A 21,546-nucleotide genomic window follows, 5' to 3' on the forward strand; every position below is an offset into this window, starting at 1 on the left:
TTCTTTTTTATTAGTGTAGACTAGTGGCCCAGTGCACGAAATTTGTGCATGGAGGGAGGGGTTCCCTCAGCTCAGCCTGCACCCTCTCCAATCGGGGACCCCTTGGGGGATGTCCGACTGCAATCTGGGACTGCTGGCTCCTAACCGCTCACCTGCCTGACTGACTGATCACCCTAAATGCCTCTGCCTGCCTGCCTGATTACCCCTAACTTCACTTCCCTGCAGGCCTGATCTCGCCCCCAACTGCCCTCCCCTGCCGGACATTTTGGTTCTGATTGGTTGGTTTCTATGCCAGTCAGCATCAAAAGCTCTGCCTCTTAGGCAGCCATTGGTTCCTCACAGTTCACTCAGATTTGGTTCTGATTGGTCAGTTTCTATGCCAGTCAGCATCTCTGGGCCTATCTCTGGACCTGATCAGAGAGGCAGGGATGATCAGCAGCCCCCGCAGAGGCCCGGAGAGAAAGAGAAAGAGAGGCATGGCTGCTGGCGAAGCGCCGAGAGAAAGAGAGAGGCAATAGCTGCCACAGAGGCTGTGGATCAGACCCTGCCTCTCTCTCCCTGGGCCTGATCCATAGCCCCCTCAGCAGTCAGTGCTGGGTCACCACAGCAACCCAGCACTGACTACAGGACTGACTTCCGGTGTTTGGTCGAGCCTTCGGTCAGCCATTATGGACCTTGGTTTTTATATATTAGGACTAGAGGCCTAGTGCACGAAATTCATGCACAGTGGTGGGGGGTCCCTCAGCCTGGCTCGCACCCTCTCCAATCTGGGACCACTCGGGGGATGTGGGATCGGGCCTAAACGAGCAGTCAGACATCCCTCTTGCAATCCGGGACTGCTGGCTCCTAACCATTTGCCTGCCTGCTTGCCTGATCACCCCTAACCACTCTGCCTGCCTGCCTGATCGCCCCTAACCCCCCTGCCTGCCAGCCTGATCACCCTTAACTGCTCCCCTGCCTGCCTGATTGCCCCTAACTGCCTCTGCCTTGGCCCCCGCACCCAGGACCTGGGCTTCCCTCCCTCTGGTAGGCAACAGGCACCCAGGACCGCAGGCAGCTTCACCGGGGCCTGGCTTTGTCAGGAAGGACATCTGGAAGATGTTGGTCTAATTAGCATATTACCCTTCTATTAGTATAGATTCCACTGTAAGAATTTAACATATTGATGGTTTTATGAATTTTCTTTTGTTGGGCATTTGGGTTGTTTCAATTTTTGTTGTTGTTTGTAAACAAGGATAAAAGTCTTTGAGTATTCATATCTGTGCACCTGTCCAATTATTTTGTTATTATAAATGCCTAGAAATTAAATGGCTAATTCACATGTCATATACAAGTTAAAGAAAATGTTAGGACTTTAAAACATTTTACCCATTAAAGAATAGGGCCCATGAGGGAAAAGAGTGTAACTGTCCTGTTCAGAGTTTTACATTAGGCATATAGTAGGCATTCATTAAATAGTAAATAAATACTGACTTATAAGACCCATTAGTCTAGTCATCACTCATGTGGTCACACTCATGCAGGTAGTTAAAGATATGAGGTACCCCTAATATAACATAGTCATATTGCCAAGGGAAAATATAAGAAGTCAAATAAGTATTCAGGTAATTTTGTACAACTCCATTTGAGATTCTAGAATTTATTTGTATGCCTCCAAGAACTGGGCCAAGATAAACTGATTAGTCATAGTTTGCTTTGTTTTCTTCTATCTGATCCATGGTTAAAGTTTTTTTTTAAAAAAAACAAAAAACCCTGAGCCAAAGCTCCAAATTAGAACCACTAATTGCATGTTTAAAAAATTATTCCCTATTAATGAAAGATTCTAAAAGAGGTGGACCACAATTCATCCTCTTAAGCAGAATATTTTATAAACGTTAAAGTGAAATGACAGAGTTGTGGGCTCAATCCCCAGTGTGGGGCTTGCAAGAGGCAGCTGATCAATGATTCTCTCTCATCATTGATGTTTCTATGGCTCTCTCCCTTCCTATCTGAAATCAATAAAAATATATTTTAAAAATGTAGTTGTTATACTTCCAAATGCACTAAATATCATCAACTGAAAAATCCTGTTTAATAAATAAGTGAATAACAAATGAATTTCCTTGGTGGAAAATCAACATTTAGAATACACTCCCATTTATCATTATTGTCATAAAAAGAGTATGTTAATGTATGATATTAATCTTTGAAGTTAAAATTCAAAGGTACATTAAAGAATTTCACTTCCTTGAACTTACATTTTAAAAAGTAGAAGTATTTAATTTTGTTTTCCCTCTGCAAGTCAGACGTAGATAATTTGGAGAAAAGGAAATAAATCATACATTTTATAAGATTCTATCCTATTTCTTCAGCTATTATCCAAAGAAATTTCTTTCATTGGGCCAATATTTTTATGGCCTACCTAAAAAGTTCAAAAATAGTATTTTTCAAGGCATCTTCAGGAGAATTGTAAGTAGTTTACATACAACTGCTCTCACAGGGGTCCATTTGTCTTGAACAGGAACTTTTTTTTTTTTTATCCTCAACCCTGAGCACTAGGTTTTTTTGTAGTTGTTTTGTTTTTGTTTTAAATCTTTATTGTTGAAAGTATTACAGATGTCCCTCTTTTTTCCCCATTGACCCTTTCTAACCCACACCCACCCCAAGCCTTCACCACACTATTGTCTGTGTCCATGGGCAATGCATATATGCATACAAGTTCTTTGGTTAATCTCTTCCCACCCACCCCCACCTTCCCTCTGAGATCCAATGGTCTGTTCCATGCTTCTATGTCTCTGGATCTAGTTTGTTCATAGTTTATTTTGTTCTTTAGATTCCACGTATGACTGAGATCAAGCCATACCTGTCTTTCTCAGACTGGCTTATTTCATTTAGCATAATATTCTCCAGGTCTCTCCATGCTATCTCAAAGGGTAAGAGATGCTTCTTCTTTACCGCTGCATAGTATTCCCTGGTATAAATGTACCACAGCTTTTGAGTGTCACAAACAGTTGGTCAATTGATGTTAATTAGTCCTAGAGTCCATCCCTGCACTAACAATCCCAGCTGACTTCCTGACTAATTCAATTTTCCTTTCTGTTGCTAAGTTTCCTTATCTTGATTATGTGGCAAACTATCTATAATAATAAAAGAACAATATGCTAATTAGACCGGACCTCCTTCCGGATGACCTTCCGGAGCTGCAAGGAAAGCCAGGGTCCTGGGTGCCTGCCGGTGCCAGAGGGAAGCTGGTGTTGGAAGCTGGGGGAAGGAAGGCCTACTCTTGCACAAATTTCGTGCATCGGGCCTCTAGTATTTCAATAAAAATTTCAGTGTAATGACATTCTATCTGTCTAATTAAGCAAAGGTTTTTTTAAAACCCTGAGCTATAAACGTCCCAAAACAATTATTTGTCTTTCCTTCTGCATTTCTCTCACAGTCCCTAATATTAATAAAATGACGCTAACTGTTAAGGTAGGAAACAAGCTACTGTCATAACATAGCTAGAAATCTGGGTGGATTTAAGTTCAGGCATGTGTGCCCCAGGCTGTCATTGGAAGTACAGGTACTCGCTCTTAATTCCATAGGTGCGATCTTCCTCATTAAGCAAGACATGCTTTCATTAAAGATGGGGCAATTGGGTGTAGAGAAACCTTTACCTTCTACCAGTTACAGAAAAAATTAATTATTTGGTAGATATTCAACATTCTTAAGCAATACATATTGAAAAACTTTATAAATGAACAGATTTCTTGTTAATAAGTGTCCACTTGTCCCTAGGTCATTCTTCTTCTTCCTTGGATTACTGGCCCCAAATAAATATGCTGAAAATAGTAAGTTTTCAAATTAGTTAATGTTTCTAGTTATTAAAATCTTACTTGAAATTCTAAACTATATTGTTAATCCTCGCCTGAGGTTATGTTTTTCATTGATTTTTAGGGAGAGAGAGATATCAATGTGAGAGAGAATATCAATCAGTTGCCTCCCGCATGCACCCTACCAGGGATCGAACCTCTTAGTAGTGTATGAGATGACACTCCAACCAACTAAGCCACACCAGCTAGGCTGAACTCCTAGATTATTTTGTTAAATTGCTATACTAACTCTCTTTTAACAGTTACCACTTGCTAGACCAACCTGGGCCTTGGGTTAAATTAAGTAAAGGCAGAAAGGAAATTTTTATAAACCAGTACATTTCCAGTGTAATCATTTCTGTTCCTTTACAATTAATATCCTATCACGGATACCAAACCCTTAGTATTAAAGCTCTAAATATATTACACTCTTCCAAACTTGAGTATCTTATTATGCATTAGCCAAGAGGACAATTACTTCTCAGCAAGGATCTTCTAGGATTAAGCACAGTTTGCAGCAATAAATATTGGAAGAGCAACAATATTCTGTATCGCCATAGCAACATTTTCTCAAATTTCTTTTTTATAATTGTGCTAATTACTCCACATTTCTGATCATGTCATAATAATAATGTAAAACAAGGCTCTGAAAAAAATAACAACATTTTAGCAGAGCAGTATTTACAAGTATAAATGTTCCTACGAAATGTGCCAAAAGGCCTTTAGAAGGTCTATCTGTCGCTTTAGGGCCAATAATTATATACACAATTGTAAAATTATCTTGAAGAGAATGATGCTATTTAGTGGGATAATTTAACAAAGTAACTGACCCATCTCCTTACACCTTTGGAAAGCGGAAGCAATACTCAACATGTCTGCCTTCTAACTGGCTTTGTAGGATCAGATGTACCTTCTGTTAGAAAAAAGAATAACTTGAAATTATTAAATTAAAAAAGAAAAAGTTATAACTTAACTCTGTTCCATAATTGTTGCAGATGAGTTATTAAAACCCCAAACTTCTGTAAGATTATCATAAAATATGGCATTTTTCTCAAGAAAACCACAAATTGGATTTGAGCTTATGCACTGTAAAACCCAGATGGTTTGCCTAGCTATTCACACATCCTCCAGTTCAAAAGTTAATTGAACTAAAAACTAAAATTTTGATAATTGATATGCTTTGAGGGACTCAAGCAGAAGGATAAATTAGCCTCATGCATGGGATGTTAATAAACTTGAGAAACCACAAGAATTGGTCAGGAATATTGGCAAAGTAGAATAAAATTATGTTTTCTATGGGTTAGCTTATTGCACATTACCTGGGCTTTCCATGGTACTCCTGCTTTTCTTTCTCCATTTTTTTACCCACTGATTCAATATTAGTCACTATTTTACCCAGTTGAACTTGCTCTGGAATTAAAAAAAAAAAAAAGCTTTAATTGTATACCATTTGTTTTTAAGTTGTAAGTGCATTTTTTTCAAATTAAATTGCAAATCACAGATTTTTTTTAATAACAAGTAGCACAATATTTTTCAAAAAAATTACTAACACAGAGGTGCTCTAAAAACACATTTGAGTGGTTTTTTTCGGCCCATGCTCCTCAGATGTTTTGCAATTACTAAAATTTAGCACTGAAAGCATAGAGTAAATGAACTACATATATCAAGAAAGAGCGAGCTCCCCGAGAAGTGGTTGCAACAGCACAGCAGATCCCGATGGATACAAGCGGCCTTGTTTACACATATCAGCATTATTATCATCCCAATCATCATAAGGCTCAGTTTTTATAGGCGAGCCTGATATTTTAAAATAATTTAGCAATCATTAGTTAATATAAATAGAAACACTGAGTGCTCCAGAAATACCATCCATTTGATAGAAAGACTAAAATCCGGAAAAGGCAAAGATTCTGCTTTAAAAAGAAAAATCTAGTCCTTAGAGACCAAAGAGAAAATTACATAAGCATTTCTAAAACACCTTTTACTTTCCATTTTGTACAGGCAATGGGACTAACATATAGTTTGAAACATTATGACAAAATCTTGCACCTTCTAGCTACTAGCCAAGGTCTATTAAAGATAAAATATATGAGATGAAACCCTCTGGTTTAAAATTATTTATGAACTAGTAGTGTCTCGATGCTAACTGACAGAAAAGCACAGTCAACTACATTATATAATTTAGATTGAAAATGTAGAACATGAAATATAAAAATTTTGGAGAAATGAAGAACAGAAAGTTAATATTTGCTGACTCATAATTTACCAGGGGTGTTAGATAGTATTTCCTATGAATCATCTTATACTTAAGCCTTACAACTGTTTCTGGTTTGTTTGTTTTGCTGTTGAAGTACTATGATCAATTCCTTTTATACATGAGGAAAGCAGATTACTCATGATATGGTAATTAGAAAGATGAGGAGCCATGGAACAAACCTGCATCCCTTCATCACTTTGTTCTACTGCCCCCAGAGCTCATGGAGCCTCAGGTACCTAATGAGGGAAAAGGGGTCATGCCTGCCTTACTTACTTTTGAGGGTAACTATAGAGCTCAAAAGACACCCTTTATTTCAAGATATATGGTAGGTTGATACATGTCATATTAAGGTGAAGTAGAGAAAGAATTTGTAAGTTTGAGTCTTAAAAATAGAAATACTTAAAAACAGTTGTCACATGCAAAGTGTGCTGATTGCTGTATCATACTTTATTCTCACAACCACCACCACCCCCTAAATTAGGTACTATTTTTACCTCTCTTTTACAGATGAGGACACTGAAGCCAAAAAACAGAAGTTGACTTTCCCAAGGTTATATGTATAGCTAGCCGGTAGGTAGAGTCAATATCCAAACCCAGGCAGGCCATTCTGGAAGACTGCATTCCTAATCATAATAATACTCAATATTGTCCGGGTCCATGGAATCCAGCTTACTGAGGTATGTGCCCTTGATCAGAATCTCACCTGTGACCCTTCAATCCTTGGGCTGATGCTCTATTCACTGAGCCAAACCAGCTAGGCCTTATACATATTTATAGTCTCTAGTTCATTCATATATTTATACTTTTACTTTTTAAACGTATTATGCATACTTATTTTCTATCCTGTATCAGAAAATACTATCTATGGTCTTTGTAAATCTAATTTCATTTTGGGGGAGCTGAAAGGCTATGTCTCTCACTCACAGTGGCTGATTTCTTTTTTTATTTTTTAAAATTGTAAACTCATTCCATAGGAATGGGAATTATTTGCAAGCTGGGATTAAGATCCATTTCTCAAGAAATTTTTCCTCCAGGCAGTTAAGAAAACTTTCAACTCATAACAACATTAAACTAATTTCTCACTTAGGGGTTTTTGAGATACCAGCAATATGGATTCTGAGCTTGTTTGTGGTTATCTATATATATAAAACCCTAAGTGACCGGTTGACCATTTGACCAGTGTCTATGATGTGCACTGACCACCAGGGGGCAGACATTCAACACAGGAGCTGCTCCCTGGTGGTCAGTGCGCTCCCACAGTGGGAGCTCCGCTCAGCTGACTAATGGGCGCCAGAAGCCGTGCTCACTGCTGGCGAGAGCAGCTGCGGCAACACAAGCCTCTCCTGTCTCCGTGGCAGCACTACCGAGAGACAGTGGCAGCAGGCACAGCAGGGAAGGGATGAGCAGGAGCTGCGCAGTGCCCAGCCTGGGCTCAGGCTCCTCCCTGGCCACCTGCTGTTTTGCACACCATTACACCCCTCAGGGGATGTTGGCCATCCCCGGAGGGGTCCCGGATTGCAAGAGGGCACAGGCCAGGCCGAGGGACCCCACCAGTGCACGAATCCATGCACCAGGCCTCTAGTACATTACAAGAGGAAACTTTTTTTCCTTCTCTAAAGCCAAGACTAAGAAACTCAAGTTTCTTTGCCATTCCTTCTTACAAAGCAAGACTTTTCATTTTCCTCCTTTAGTCTTTCATTGATGACATCATCTTTTGGGAAGACTCAAATTTGGGGAGTGTCTGTACTTCCATCTTGCACATGTCATAGTATTTATTCTGTGCCTTGCTCATGCAATGAAAATGAAAGCTCAAACCTACCAGATATATGCAGAAACTGTCAGCAACAGAAGCTGGGATTGTCCCTAAATCTTTAAATTTGTTCATTTGTGTTGTTTTTTTTTTTCCGTTTTGGATTTTTCAGGTGCTCTATAAAAATGTGTTGAATAAAGGAATGTCTTTCCCTTATTTTGCTACCCATCCACATTTCAATACTCAACCCAGGAAACATTATTGGTGGTCAAAACAGTGAAATGATTTGCAATACTCATAATATCTAACACATTCATTAAACATTTGTTATATGAATCAATAAATAAAATATTTAACACCTCTTATTCCATCACACAAAATTTTTAATACCACTACTTACTATATGTTTTCCATTCCTCCTTCAATTGACCCTCATTTTTTGCCCCAAGCATAACAATAAATCCTTATATTTCCCCTTTTCAAAAAAAATATATGAGCTCTAATTCAGGTGGCTAAAAGCAGCCAATCTTAAATAGTTAAACTGGACCAATTTAAGTTACTTGAAGCTAGTTTTCTAGAATTTAAGAGGGGGTTGTTTAATATACGTGGTATACATTGTTATATTAGTTTCAGATGTATAATATAGGGATTCAACATTTACCTAGCTTATAATGTGATCATCTAAGTCTAATAATCATTTGTCACTCTGCAAACCTGTCACAATATTATTGACTACATCCCCCTTCACCTTTTCACCCATCCCCAAACCCCTTCCTCTCTGGAAACCACCAATTTGATCTCCTTTTCTATCAATCTGTTTTTGTTTCATTTTATTTGTTTGTTTGTTTTGCTTTTTTAGATTCCACATGTAAATGAAACCATATGGTATTAGTCTTTCTCTGTGTAACTTATTTCACTTAGTACCTAGAGGGTATTATGCTAAGGAGAATTTAGAGTTTTAATAATCCAGAAATTGGATACCATAAAAGGGAATATGTTCCCTATCACAGGTGTCTCCTGGCATTGATTTGATCAGAACTTTCTGGAGAACATTATAAAGAACATTACTTTATACCATACAAATAGTTGGGCTAAAAGAGCTGTAGCTCTCTTGTACACGGAGACTTAATGATACCGTAAAAGACCCTCACATAGGTTAAATCCAGATCTTTTACCTTCAAAATATGAGAATTTAGATTTATATATTGAAGCTATTATAAAATACTTTTCTTACCTTTTTATGACCCACTATTTAAATTATATTCTATTTCTTATGAAGTAATTATAACAAAATTTAAAACTTAATATTTCAAATTTATAGACAGATTCATTAGTCAAGAATGACAGATGGCAATTTACTGACATTTCACATTCTAGTGTGTGGGCTGGGTGGATGTCATATGATTTTCTACTCTTGAAATTTCCAACACATGTGTGTTATATAGAATGCCAACTCCTCACTAGATTGTGAACTCTTTTGTGGTCTCTTGAGGACAAGGATTGTGTTTTTATTCATCATCCACTTGTCCATTCATCCATTCAACAAATATTTACCAAATGCCGAAAAGGTGACTGACAGTCTGCTAGGACCCACATATGAGAAATCACCTGGGGATGTGAAGGTTTTATTCTGGGGAATTAAATTAACTAAATAATAAAATAATTACAAAAATAATTGAATAATTCTAATTACAGTGCTATGAAAATTTATTCTCATTATCTTATAAAATTAAGATGAGGAATGAGAGGTATCCTTTACTTTGGTAATTGGGAGATTATTGCTAGAAAATTTAACAGAAATATGGAGGCAAAAGCAAGATTTCACTGGTTTAAAGGAATAAAGTGTTTGCAGATAATAAATGTAGACTCTCTTTTCAAGAGGTGTAGTTTAAAGAGAAGAAGAGAGATGAAATGATCACAGGGACATAAGTTGTAGAAAAAATGTTTTGGTATCAATATATTTTAAGATGGGAGAGCCTTTAGAATTCTTATCCTATATAATAAAAGCCTAATATGCTGAGTGTCTGGTCGTCTGTTCAACCATTCAAAGCATAATATGCTAATGATATGCTAAGACTGCTCAACTGCTTGCTATGACATGCACTGACCACCAGGGGGCAGACGCTCCAACCAGTAGGTTAGCTTGCTGCTGGGGTCCGGCCTATTGGGACTGAGCAAGACAGGCCAGACACACCCTGGAGCCCTCCTGTGGTCCCTCCCCAGCTGGCCAACGTCCCAAGTCCCTCCCCAGCCCTGATCATGCACTGGTGGGGTTCCTCAGCCTGGCCTGCACCCTCTCGCAATCAGGGACCCCTCGGGGGATGTCGGAGAGCCAGTTTCAGCCCTATCCTGTAGGCCAGGCCAAGGGACCCCACTGGTGCACGAATTCGTGCACCAGGCCTCCAGTGTACTATAAAAAGGTAAAAGCTCAAAACTGAAAAAAGTAAATAACACATAATAAATTAGGTTCTTGGCAGAGAAAGGAAGAAATGGAATAGAACTTAGCCATGATCTAGAGAAAAGGCATTTTGTTCTAAAAGAAGAAATTAGATCAGCTGCCTATTGATAAGTTTCCAGTAAGTTCATCAAGAACACCTTTATTTTCTCCATGAGGTAGGAGGTAAAGTCATTTGCTGAGACAAGGGGATAGAAGTTGAATAAGGGTCTCCAAGAGAGTGGTGAAGATTTGAAATACATATCAAGGGGCTGGGTAAAGAATTGACCAAGGTCAAATAAAAGGATTTAATTTTTATGACCTCTTAATGCAGTCAGCAGTAATAAAATGAGACAAAAATGTCTCTTATTATTACTCCATTTCTCTTCACTCTATAGCAAAATGTTGAAAATGGTTGTCTACACACACTGTTTGCACCCACTTCCTTGCCCCATTATCTTCCATTCACTCCCAATTCAGCTTGTACAGTCATTGCTCTTACCAAGGTACATTAACTTCCATGGGGTCATATCAAGACAAACCTCTGTCTGCTTTTTATTGCGCCTTCAGCAATGTTCAATGACAATGGTGACTCTCTTGTAAAGGTGTTATGTGACAACACTTTCTCCTGGTTTTCCTCCTGTGAAAACCAGGCTACCCAATCTCCTTTGCTAACCCTCCCCTTTTCTATGTGACTTCTAAAAAATGGCATGCCTTGGGTTTCTATCATAAGCCCTTTTGTTTATGTCAAAATTACCTGCTCCTTAGGAGATTTCATTCAGTTCCTTAGATAAATTATGTCCATACTTAAATTCTATATTTTAGCCCACATCTGTCCTCAAAATTTCAGATGCATGTACACAATTGTCTTACATGTAAAAGTTCATGTCAATAAGTATCTCAAATATATTTAATGTAACTCCTAATTTTTCTCTTCCAAAAACTGTTCTTTCTTGTTTTTTCTCATGTCAGTAAATGACATCATCATATAGCCACCCTTCAAACCAGAAACTCATTATCTATCACTAAAATATATCTTAAGCTTATCAATTTCTCTCTAATTTCACTAATATCACATTTGCCTTAATAATGCTGCATAACAAACCAAACCAAAACTCAAAAGATGTGGCTACATTTCAATGACTCTCTCAAACCTGAGCCTTTGTGCAGGTTTACTGAGCCCTGGTCCATCTGAGTTAGCCAACCTTAATCTTTCCTTTAAACAAAGTTAAAAACAGGTTTTAGGAAATAATTCTCCATGAATATTTTCACATTCCTCCACTGTCAGAGCTTTCTAAGCAAGGAATTCTGCCACAGCAGTGAAGGATGCTTGAATGACAAAAAAGCCATAGAGCCTCATGAGAGATTCAGAGGCACCTTCCTGGAGACATTAATTTACATTCCAAAGAGTAATAGACATAGGACCTTCATTTCACCTCCTCTTTCCAGAGTGAATTTGTTTATATTTCTAAAGCACTTGTACATTCTTCCCCTCATTCTCTTCTTCCCCCTCTGTCTCTCCCTCGCCCTAGCCCTCACCCTTTACCTTTCTCTCTTTCTCTCTCTCTCTCTCTCTCTCTCTGGACAGAAAAATGTGTTAAATTTCCTAAATAAGCTCGAAGATTCATAATTTCATAATTCCTTTTCTGTTGCACTATCTCCACTCTACATGTGAGTAACCTCTGTCCTCATCAGGAGGACTTGAATCACGGAGGAAACCAAGGTAAGATGCTATCTGAGTAATTGAAAGTCTGTCTCTGATCCAGAAACTTCATGTTTCTTTCAGAATAGACAGATGTGGATGGATGGATGGATGGATGACTGGATGGATGGATGGATGGATGGATGGATATATAGATAGTAGATTCATAAATAAAGATATAAAAGTTGCCAAAACCGGTTTGGCTCAGTGGATAGAGCGTCGGCTTGCGGACTGAAGGGTCCCGGGTTCGATTCCGGTCAAGGGCATGTACCTGGGTTGCAGGCACATCCCCAGTAGGAGATGTGCAGGAGGCAGCTGGTCGATGTTTCTCTCTCATCGATGTTTCTAACTCTCTATCTCTCTCCCTTCCTCTCTGTAAAAAATCAATAAAATATATTTAAAAAAAATAAAAATAAAAAAATAAAGATATAAAAGTTAACATAAGCAGGCTTTACACACTCCTCTTTCTTCATAGATGACCCACATGGAGGTGAGTAAAGGACTGACTTCCAGATATTTGAGTCTTACTTAGTGCAGCAGTTAATTTGGCCTCTCATAGCTGCTTTCCAAACTTAAGCATTTTTGAGTTCTCACCCTCTTCTCCGCGCAGCTCCTGGTGTCTCAAATGCCTTGCTTTGGCAGCAGTTCCTTCAGTTTAGCTCTGTCCACCCTCCACACCTGTTTCCCATGCTCCCTGGTCACTTGGAAGGAAGACCTTCTTCTGGTTATGACCTCAGTTAACAACTCTGCACTATTCTCCTTTGGCTCACAGCTGGGTATCTACTAAATCCTCTAGTACTAAACATTCTGTTGAAATATCTCTTGGGACTAAGGGTTTCAAAAACAGCTCACTAAAAACTCATTCCTTTAGGAAATGCATCATACTAAACAGTGTGATATACTTAAGGTGAGCAGCAAGGGTATTGGGTCAACAGATTCATTGCTGCTCCACTTCTGGCCTTCGGTAAACCAGCCTCTCTGAGCCTCAGTTGCCTCATTCTTAAAATGGGGGAATGAGACTTGTGAGCCTTGTAACTTAGATTGCGATGTGTTCAATAAGTTAATTAACTGTATATAACGCACTGTTTATAAGCATTTAGGAAACAGGGAACTGTTGCTGTTGTCATTAATATTTTTATTGTTGTTTGCTTTTCACTGAGACAAAACAAATTCATCAACACTCACTTGACCTAGCAGGACTCCCATATCCACCTGAGGGACCCCAGAGGAACTCATCTCTCCTTCCCATTCGTGTTTTGTAGAAAATCGAAGAGATTTGGTAATAATCCCTCATCCACCCTGGCTGGCTTGGCTCAGTGGTTGAGTGTTGACTTATGAACCTGGAGGTCATGGTTCGATTCCCAGTCATGTCACGTGCCTGGGTTGCGGGCTTGATCCCCAGTGTGGGGCATGCAGGAGGCAGCTGATTAATGATTCTCATCATTAATGTTTCTGTCTCTCTATCCCTCTCCCTTCCTCTCTGAAATCAATAAAAACATATTTTAAAAATTAATTTAAAAAATAATCCCTAATCCCTCTGAACATGCTTCTCAAAAGTGAGATGCACAAAAATATCCTGAGTCCTAGAAGCAAGTTAATATATAAGGACTCACTAACACAGGCCCTAAATCAGATTTGGGGAACTGAAAGAACTCATTTGACCCTAGCTGGAATACTGTCCAAAGAAACCTAGGAAGGGAGCAATCATCAGAAGTGGGAGATGGATATAATAACAAACCAATGTCAAACTGATTCTATTCATGTGTTGGGGGTAGGGGAGTACAAGCATTCATGGAGAAGCCTGAAATGCCACAGCCCTTTGTCATAACCACTTAGTAACCTTGACATAGCAAGGAGAATATTCATTTATACTTTTATTTCTCGCAGCAGATGACAAGGGTGCAATTATCAGCCAGAGTTGCTAAACATAGAAGGTAGTAACATTTAGGCATTAGAGAGTGCTTGCAAATGAGGATTGTTTTTATTTATTAATTTGTGAAGCACCCATCATGCTGCATCTTGCAGTGGCATTATTGTTTCTCTTGCAGACATGCCCTGAATTACTGAGCAGTGCTGTGCGATGTGCCTCACAGGCACTGGCACTCCATTTCATACTTCACAGTTTTAGTGTCACTTTGAGGTTTGAAATGTTTCACAGTTATTTGCTATATGTGGGTGCCAAAAAAAAAGTCAGTCTATATCACTGAAAAAGTTACTCCAAGAACAAAAAATGGTTAGTCAGATGGGAATTTTTGTCCCATTACCATTCAAAAATTTTATCAAAAATCAATTTACTTTTTATCAAAATCCAATTTATGTTTTGCAGATGCATGGATTCATACTGTTATGTTGCTCACCCGCATACAGTTCTTATTAAGTGAAATATAAAATTCCATTGATGTAGATAAGAGTCTATAATGAGAATGAAATGGGAAACACCATATGTTTTTTCCAGCCTACAACTTGCCCACAGGCTCTAACACAACAAACCCAAAAGCCTCAATCCAGTCTCCTGATCTAATCCAGTATAAATATTCAGTGAATGTCTATGTGTGTATCTTGTTACATGTTTCCATTTAATGTGTTAAAGTCCATCTATTTAAACAAAGATGGAATGACATATATCAGCTACAAATATAAATGCATTGAGATTGATCAGACACCACAATATATTGAGCAGTATCTGCAAATAAGGACAGGAATCTCACCATCAATTTTTTGTCAAGAAGTGACACAAGATGATGTTCTATTTCTGACTCCATACTCTTCCTGATGACTCCCTTACTTTATACTTTAATACTTTAATATTTTTATTGTCTCTTTTGCTTCTCACTGAGACAAAATATAAATTCATGCACACTTGCTTTATCTACTAGGATGCCTATATCCATCCACTAAGGATATCACCTGAGGTGCCCTAGAGGAACTCGTCTTTCCTTCCCCTGTGTCTTTTCTAGGGAAATTGAGCACTTTGACATTTGACCATTCAAATATTACATCTATTTTTTTCCTTAACACAAACTGTAGTGAGCCAAAAAATTAAATAATCAATTAAATAATAATAAACACGTTAAGACGAAAAAAAAATGAAGTTTTCACACAAGAGAATAAACACTTGGCACAAATTAAGCATTAAGTAAAGATTTCTCCTTTTCCTTTCCTTGTCTTTCCAACTGCACAAGATGCCTCCTCAAGTTTAAATGTCTGGTTTGTTTCATTACAAATAGAAACTGAGAGCCATTGGTAAGCATGAAAAGAAAACAAAATAAGCAAATACAGATGGAAACTCAAGTGGTGATATGTTTAGGCATGCTCTGAATAAGTTTCCAATATCTAAAATTATTCTCCACTAGCACTTTAAAAGAAATCTTCCCTGGTAGGAAGAGGGAATTTATGTTTACACTGTGGCTATCTGGAAGATTACAGTTAACTGTTAGAAAGTAAGGGACATGTTGCTAGCGCTACTACAAGGACAAAGGCCTACTTTAATATCAAATATTTGGACAGCATCCAGGGTAATCCTGCAAGTGGGTATGCAGAGAGAGACAGGACTAACTTCCACAAAATGGGCAATTGGCACAAGGAAAGCTGAACAAGACAGACTGCTAACATAGTCTGCCTCGTGCTCCCACCTTAATCTAAACTCCAGCTTGACAAGGCCACACTAAAAATGCAAAACTATCTTATTTATTATGTTTTATTTTACATTCGCATCCTGCTCTTGCACCTACAATTACATGCTTAGCACAACCAAAAATAAAACCACAAACCAACCTCAAAATATACAAGTTCTTTATTGTAAGGATAAAAGTTGGCTATTAAACAGCAATAATGTTGTTTAAATTATTAAAAAGGTTTTGACTTGGTTTGATCTCTTATAGTAGCTACCTGTATGGGACTTCTGACTCTGGATTTACCATAGCCTTAAAAGAAGTAAAATTGTATCAGACAGCCTCGTGACATTAACAAAAAAGGTCTCAAAATAAATTAATTGTAATTCATGTTAAAGCTAAAATTAACACTTGCCCAGTGGCATGTTTGTTTAGAAGTACATGGGGGGAGGGGCGTGGAAGAAATGGGTTACAAAAGTACCTGCAAAACTTCATAACTATCACAACCTCACCCCATAGCAGGCATTGGTTTAGACAGTAGGCCAAGGCCCTAACTACAGTCTCTAAAAAGATGTTAAGGCCTCAGTCAATTGTGTTTTGTCTACATTTTATTTAGTTATGACCAAGTTGCTCTTTGTATATGAAAATTTCTTTCAGATGCTGTGGGGTTAACAAAACCTATAGAATATATGGTCTGGGCCAGTGGTCGGCAAACTGTGGCTTGCGAGCCGAGCTACGTGCGGCTCTTTGGTCCCTTGAGTGTGGCTCTTAATAAGCCTTAGGAGTACCCTAATTAAGTTAATAACAATGTACCTACCTATATAGTTTAAGTTTTAAAAATTTGGCTCTCAAAAGAAATTTCAATCGTTGTACTGTTGATATTTGGCTCTGTTGACTAATGAGTTTGCCGACCACTGGTCTAGACCATTAATAGAATTAGGGAATAATACTTTATGCAGAATAAGTTATTTTCATAATATTTAGAAAGTAATAATTCATAATATCCTTTTGAAATCCAAAGGGAAAATTATTACTGTTAAAGGGAAAGTTGGACTAATTAATGGTCAACTGTTGAGTAGCTGAGGCAGATCCAATTAAAATGTTGGAATGTGACAGAATTTATAAGATCCTAACTATCCTTGTCTACTACCCTCTCCATATTTCAAAACTCCACACTCACTGTTCCCTATAATAAGAATGCCTTTCTCACGTGTGAGTAAGCACAAGAGAGGTATATTTTCAAACGCATGGTCTTTGTGAGAAGTTGTAGTAGGAGTCTACAATTTTCCAATCTCTTTTTGCACACTACTATCAGTGTAAAATTGGGGGCAGGTGTTCCAATATATGTATAGTTGTTTATCTATAAATTATATTTACATTCTACTTTATTAACATGTATAGTTCATTGTAAAGTAAATAAAAATATATGTATATAAAATATAGAAAAATGTGAACAGGGGCTTCTTCCTATACAACTGCTATCATCTTGCTCAACTTTTGGAGTGAGCATTCCCTATTATGATACTAACAGTTTAGTGCAGGGTTGGCAAACCACCAGGGCCAGGGCCAAGGTAGTCCACCCATTACCTGTTTTCTATAAATAAAGTTTAATTGGAACACAGCCATGCCCACATGTTTGCCTATTGTTCGTGGCTCCTTTTGTCCCTATAGAAGCAGAGATGTGACAGAGACCATATGGCCCACAAAGCCAAAGTTGTTTACCTAATCCTTTGCAGAAAAGGATTGAAATTGTATCAAAGAAGGGAGAGTTCTGAAGACAGAGCACATCTGAGATGGACAGGAAGAAAAAGACAAATGTGACAAATGGGCTAGGCATGCCAACCAAGTTGCAGAACAGGCACAGGAGAGGAATTTCTAAGCAGAATGAAACTATTAGAGTAAGGTGAATACAGCATCGTGGAGTCTAAAAATGGAACTTAAATACTGGTGTAAACAAAAGAGAAAGCAAAAGGCATAGAGTACCATAGTTTGTGTGGTTTTTTAACTGATATTTCTTATAACACCTCAATTAGTGGACAGAAATCTCTCTCCATCTCAACACATCTTTAGTTGGCATACCTTGTATCTATTTCAGTATTTGCCATAAAATTTAAAGTAGAGGCTGAGAAGATATTTAAGATATCAATGGACAAAAAGTAATATTTAACATGAAGAATGAAATGAACAGATTCCAATTCTATGTATTTCACACGCGCACACACATGCGCGCGCGCACACATACAATTCTGGTATTGGCATCCTAAAGTGTCATAATGCTCTTTGACTATGACAGAGGGGTCACTTAAATATGCCACTAAAGATAATTATTGGAATATGAGAGTTAAAACGTTCAAGTCCCTAATAATATTTCATTTTCTGAAATTTCATTACACTTAATACTGAAGATTCTAGCATCTAGTTATTCCTCAATATTAGTTTTGACTTTGCCAACGAAAGAGGACAGAAATGAACAAAGATGTCTAATGTGTTTTTGTATGTCTCATGTCAATAAACATAGGCATGTGATAATGTACTCAATAAAAAAAATATTGATGGAGGCCTGAGAGGTTATCTGCAAAATGTGATGTTACATGTCAAAGCTGACATTGCTTTTTACTTACAAAATTGAATATTCTTTTTGTCTAAAAATAAATGTTTGAAGATGAAGTAGAAAGAGCACAGCACTGGGAGTTGGTAAATTTGGTTCCAGTCACAGCTGGTTTGACAAACTAGCTTTCCTGACTTGAGCAAGTCACTGAATCTGCTTTGTTTCTCTTTCAGCAAAATAATGGGTTAGAGCAGCTGACAACTATTTAGCTTTCTCTAAAAGCCTGTATGACAAAATCACATTAAAGGATGTAGAAAATCTTTAAAACCATGTTATACAAGTCAATTATTGTGAAATGGCAGCTGGAAGGCCAAATTCAGAGGCAGACATAGATTTGGGGGGCATACAATCTTCAAGAAATGTTATATCAAAGTGTGTCTGGATGGGTGGTTTTCTCTAGTTTTCCACAGACTCCATGCTTCCCACTGACCACACCAGCTACTCCACAGTCACCCGCTGATTTTAGAGAGGCTGTTATGTTTCTAACCCACGATTTAAAGGAATCATAGTTCTGTTGGCATTTCAATACCTAAATTGATCATCCTGAAGTACTATTATTACTAAACAGAACTTTAGACTACATAATGAGGAGGTACAGGGCTTCTGTCAACATTTTTTAATTCTTTTTCTTTCAGAATGCAATGTAGTGTAGTGACAAAAACACTGAATTTTAGATTTAAAAAAAAAAAAACTTGGGTTCTGGTCTTCTCTTTAACACTACCAAGACCTTTGACCTTGGGTGGCAATTCACCCAGACTCTCTGGACCTCTACGTTCTTATTCATAAAATGGAGGTGGGGCGGTTACACTAAATTGTGGCTGATGTACATTTTATCTCTGAAAGTCTATGATAACAGGCAATATTGCCATATTACGCTTATTTCCTAGAACTCTGAAAGCTACAGGTCTTTAGAAATAAAACAGATTTATCTAAGCTAAAAAGAGGACAAGATGTAGGAACACAATAGACCCATTTTATCAAAACAGCAATAGATGAGCAAAAGGAGTGCTCATTTCCTGAAATGTACAAAGCACTAAATAAAATAATGGAAAAGCCCCCACTAAAACATAGAGCCAACATGGCCTGAAAATCCTTTAGCAGTGATGCAAAACTGTCCAATGCTAAGAACATGAGACCATGAGTTAAAAACACTGTGTTGTGGTGCCTGCTGTGCCTTTTATTTGTGATTTTAGTTTCTTATTTAAACACATTGAGCCTCAAATTCTCCATGTGTCAAAGAGAGGGAATAATGATTCTTGGAAACTACCAATACATGTGCATAAAGTTCATGCATGTTACACTTATTTGCACATAGACACTTATTTGGGAGATAATTGTCATGAGTGCCTTCGTGTTGGAAGAGGCAATCCACCATGGGTCCTGAGCACCCTTCACAACTGTATTGGGTGCCAAGAATGTCAGGCTCTGCCTGCTATTTGCTCTTTTCCCAGTCTGTTTCTGAGGGTTGTATGCCCAGCAAGCAGCCTTGAGGACTGAGGTAAAGGGGACAAAGAACACGCTTACTCTCAAAGCCATAGGTTCCCCAAGCTCACATCTCTCAGCAGTCACACAGACCCATCACAAGTACAGCATCTATGAGGACCTCTCCACGTGGCCCCATGGGACTCGGGGCAAAGGGAAGTGACAGGGACATACAGCTCAGCCTGCATGCTGTGCCGCGAGTAACGAAGTCCTTCTCTCTAACAGGTCCTGATTCTGTGTCCTCTGCCTGCACCCATGAAGGTGTGGCAGTCTGACTTTTTAGCTGTAAATAGGGGGACATCCCAGACCCTTTATAGACCCCATGAAGATGCTCAGTAAATGTATGATCGTTGCATGAATGCCAATTAGGGTGTCTCATATACATTTAATTACTTTTTCTTAGTAGAAATCTAAGGTAAGTTCAATACCTATTCTTAGCAGAATAGAGTCCTATATTTTAATCTGGAACCAGGAAAAGAATTTGTGGCAAGTTTGTGATCTTTCTTATTTGTGGTTCTCACAAATTGTCTTCTGTTAGGCAATTCATTGCACGCTCGTCCATCAACAGCCAATCCTGCCAACCACCCAACATGACCGATGACAAAAGCCAGCACCTCATTTCCTTTCTTCTTTGCCCGCACAGTCAGAATTTTTCTTGCGTGGAAGCTAAGAGCTTATAACCTCACTAGCAAGGTTCTGATCCTGAGCTAATCCCAGATCTACCCCCCTAATTCTAAAGCAAGTTATTATAACTTTATCTAGCACCAAAACCCAAAATACATGCTTTGTGGAAACTTTACAAATGATACTTCTGTGCCTTAATTGCATTTGAAATTGTTACAGAAAACAGAGCTGAAAAGACTAAAATTGCTGAGGATCATAGACAGAAACTTGGGAGATTTAAGTGCCACCATCACTGTATTTTGTCAGAATGTAAATATAATTGCAGGTGCTTAGAAAAAAAAAGATAAGTATACCAATAAAAATCTTACATGCTGAACGCCAGGAAAGCAATAACACTTCTATTATAAGCCATTTTATGTGATAATTGCCTTTTGAGAAATAGGGATAGGGATATTATCACTAACAGAAAGACTTTAAAGAAATGCAAATTCCTGATTAGGATCATTTTCCAGTGAAGTAAGCAGCTATTTGTAAATGATTATTTCTTTCTTTGTTTTCTCACCAGCTCTTAGCTCTCCTCACATTTCATACCATTATTTGTCTCAGGGAAAAGTTCTCAACCACCTTGACACATGTTCTCACCTTGCATTAGGAAGTGATAGTTTTTCTCAGGCCCCAAAGTAAGCCTATGTGAAGGGACAAAGGATGCCCGACAAACCAGGATATGCTGTTTGTCCTCTAAAGGATTTGGCACTCTTTCTGTTGTTTATCTGCAAGACTTGCCAATGATATTAACCACCAGACAGAACAGGAATCTGACTCATTTGGAGCCAATTAGGAAGCTCTAGGCTGCAAGGCTGACCAGTTTTGCGACTTGTTGCCGAAGCAGAAACCAAGGTGAAATAGCGGATGGAAACTGGCCCCACTCTTAATTAAGCCACTTCTGCTGAAAACCCCATTTCCCAGTATATTTGATGCCAACAACATTTGTCACAGTCGTTCCCTTGCAGTTTATTATGTAGTTAAGGTTTTATTAACTCTTTAAAACCACAGGACACATGAAACCCTAAAGCCAGATGATAAACTTGGGCACCAGTGTAGCTTGAACGCACTTACATAAAACCAGAGCATTACTTTTCAGATAACCACCAGGTAAAGGTATCACACAAATCCTTAGATTCCCTACCAAGTGTAATGCTTGAATATGATCTGTTGCCTAAAGGGAAGTAAAGTAAGGAAGGGAGC

General features: G+C 38.3%; 1 protein-coding gene across 1 annotated transcript in view; it reads right to left on the minus strand.

Moving 5' to 3' along the window:
• The window catches only part of IQCM (IQ motif containing M), a 259,252-nt gene that overhangs the window by 209,953 nt on the left and 27,753 nt on the right, over positions 1 to 21,546 (minus strand). Inside the window, exon 5 of the mRNA XM_070416930.1 lies at positions 5,153 to 5,243. Within this exon, the coding sequence (XP_070273031.1) occupies positions 5,153 to 5,243 (91 nt within the window). The remainder of the gene's footprint in view (positions 1 to 5,152; positions 5,244 to 21,546) is intronic.

This window comes from Myotis yumanensis, unplaced genomic scaffold (genome assembly GCF_028538775.1).
Source record: "Myotis yumanensis isolate MYYU_CA2020_CCGP unplaced genomic scaffold, mMyoYum1.0.hap1 SCAF_5, whole genome shotgun sequence".
NCBI classification, from domain to species: Eukaryota; Metazoa; Chordata; class Mammalia; order Chiroptera; family Vespertilionidae; genus Myotis; species Myotis yumanensis.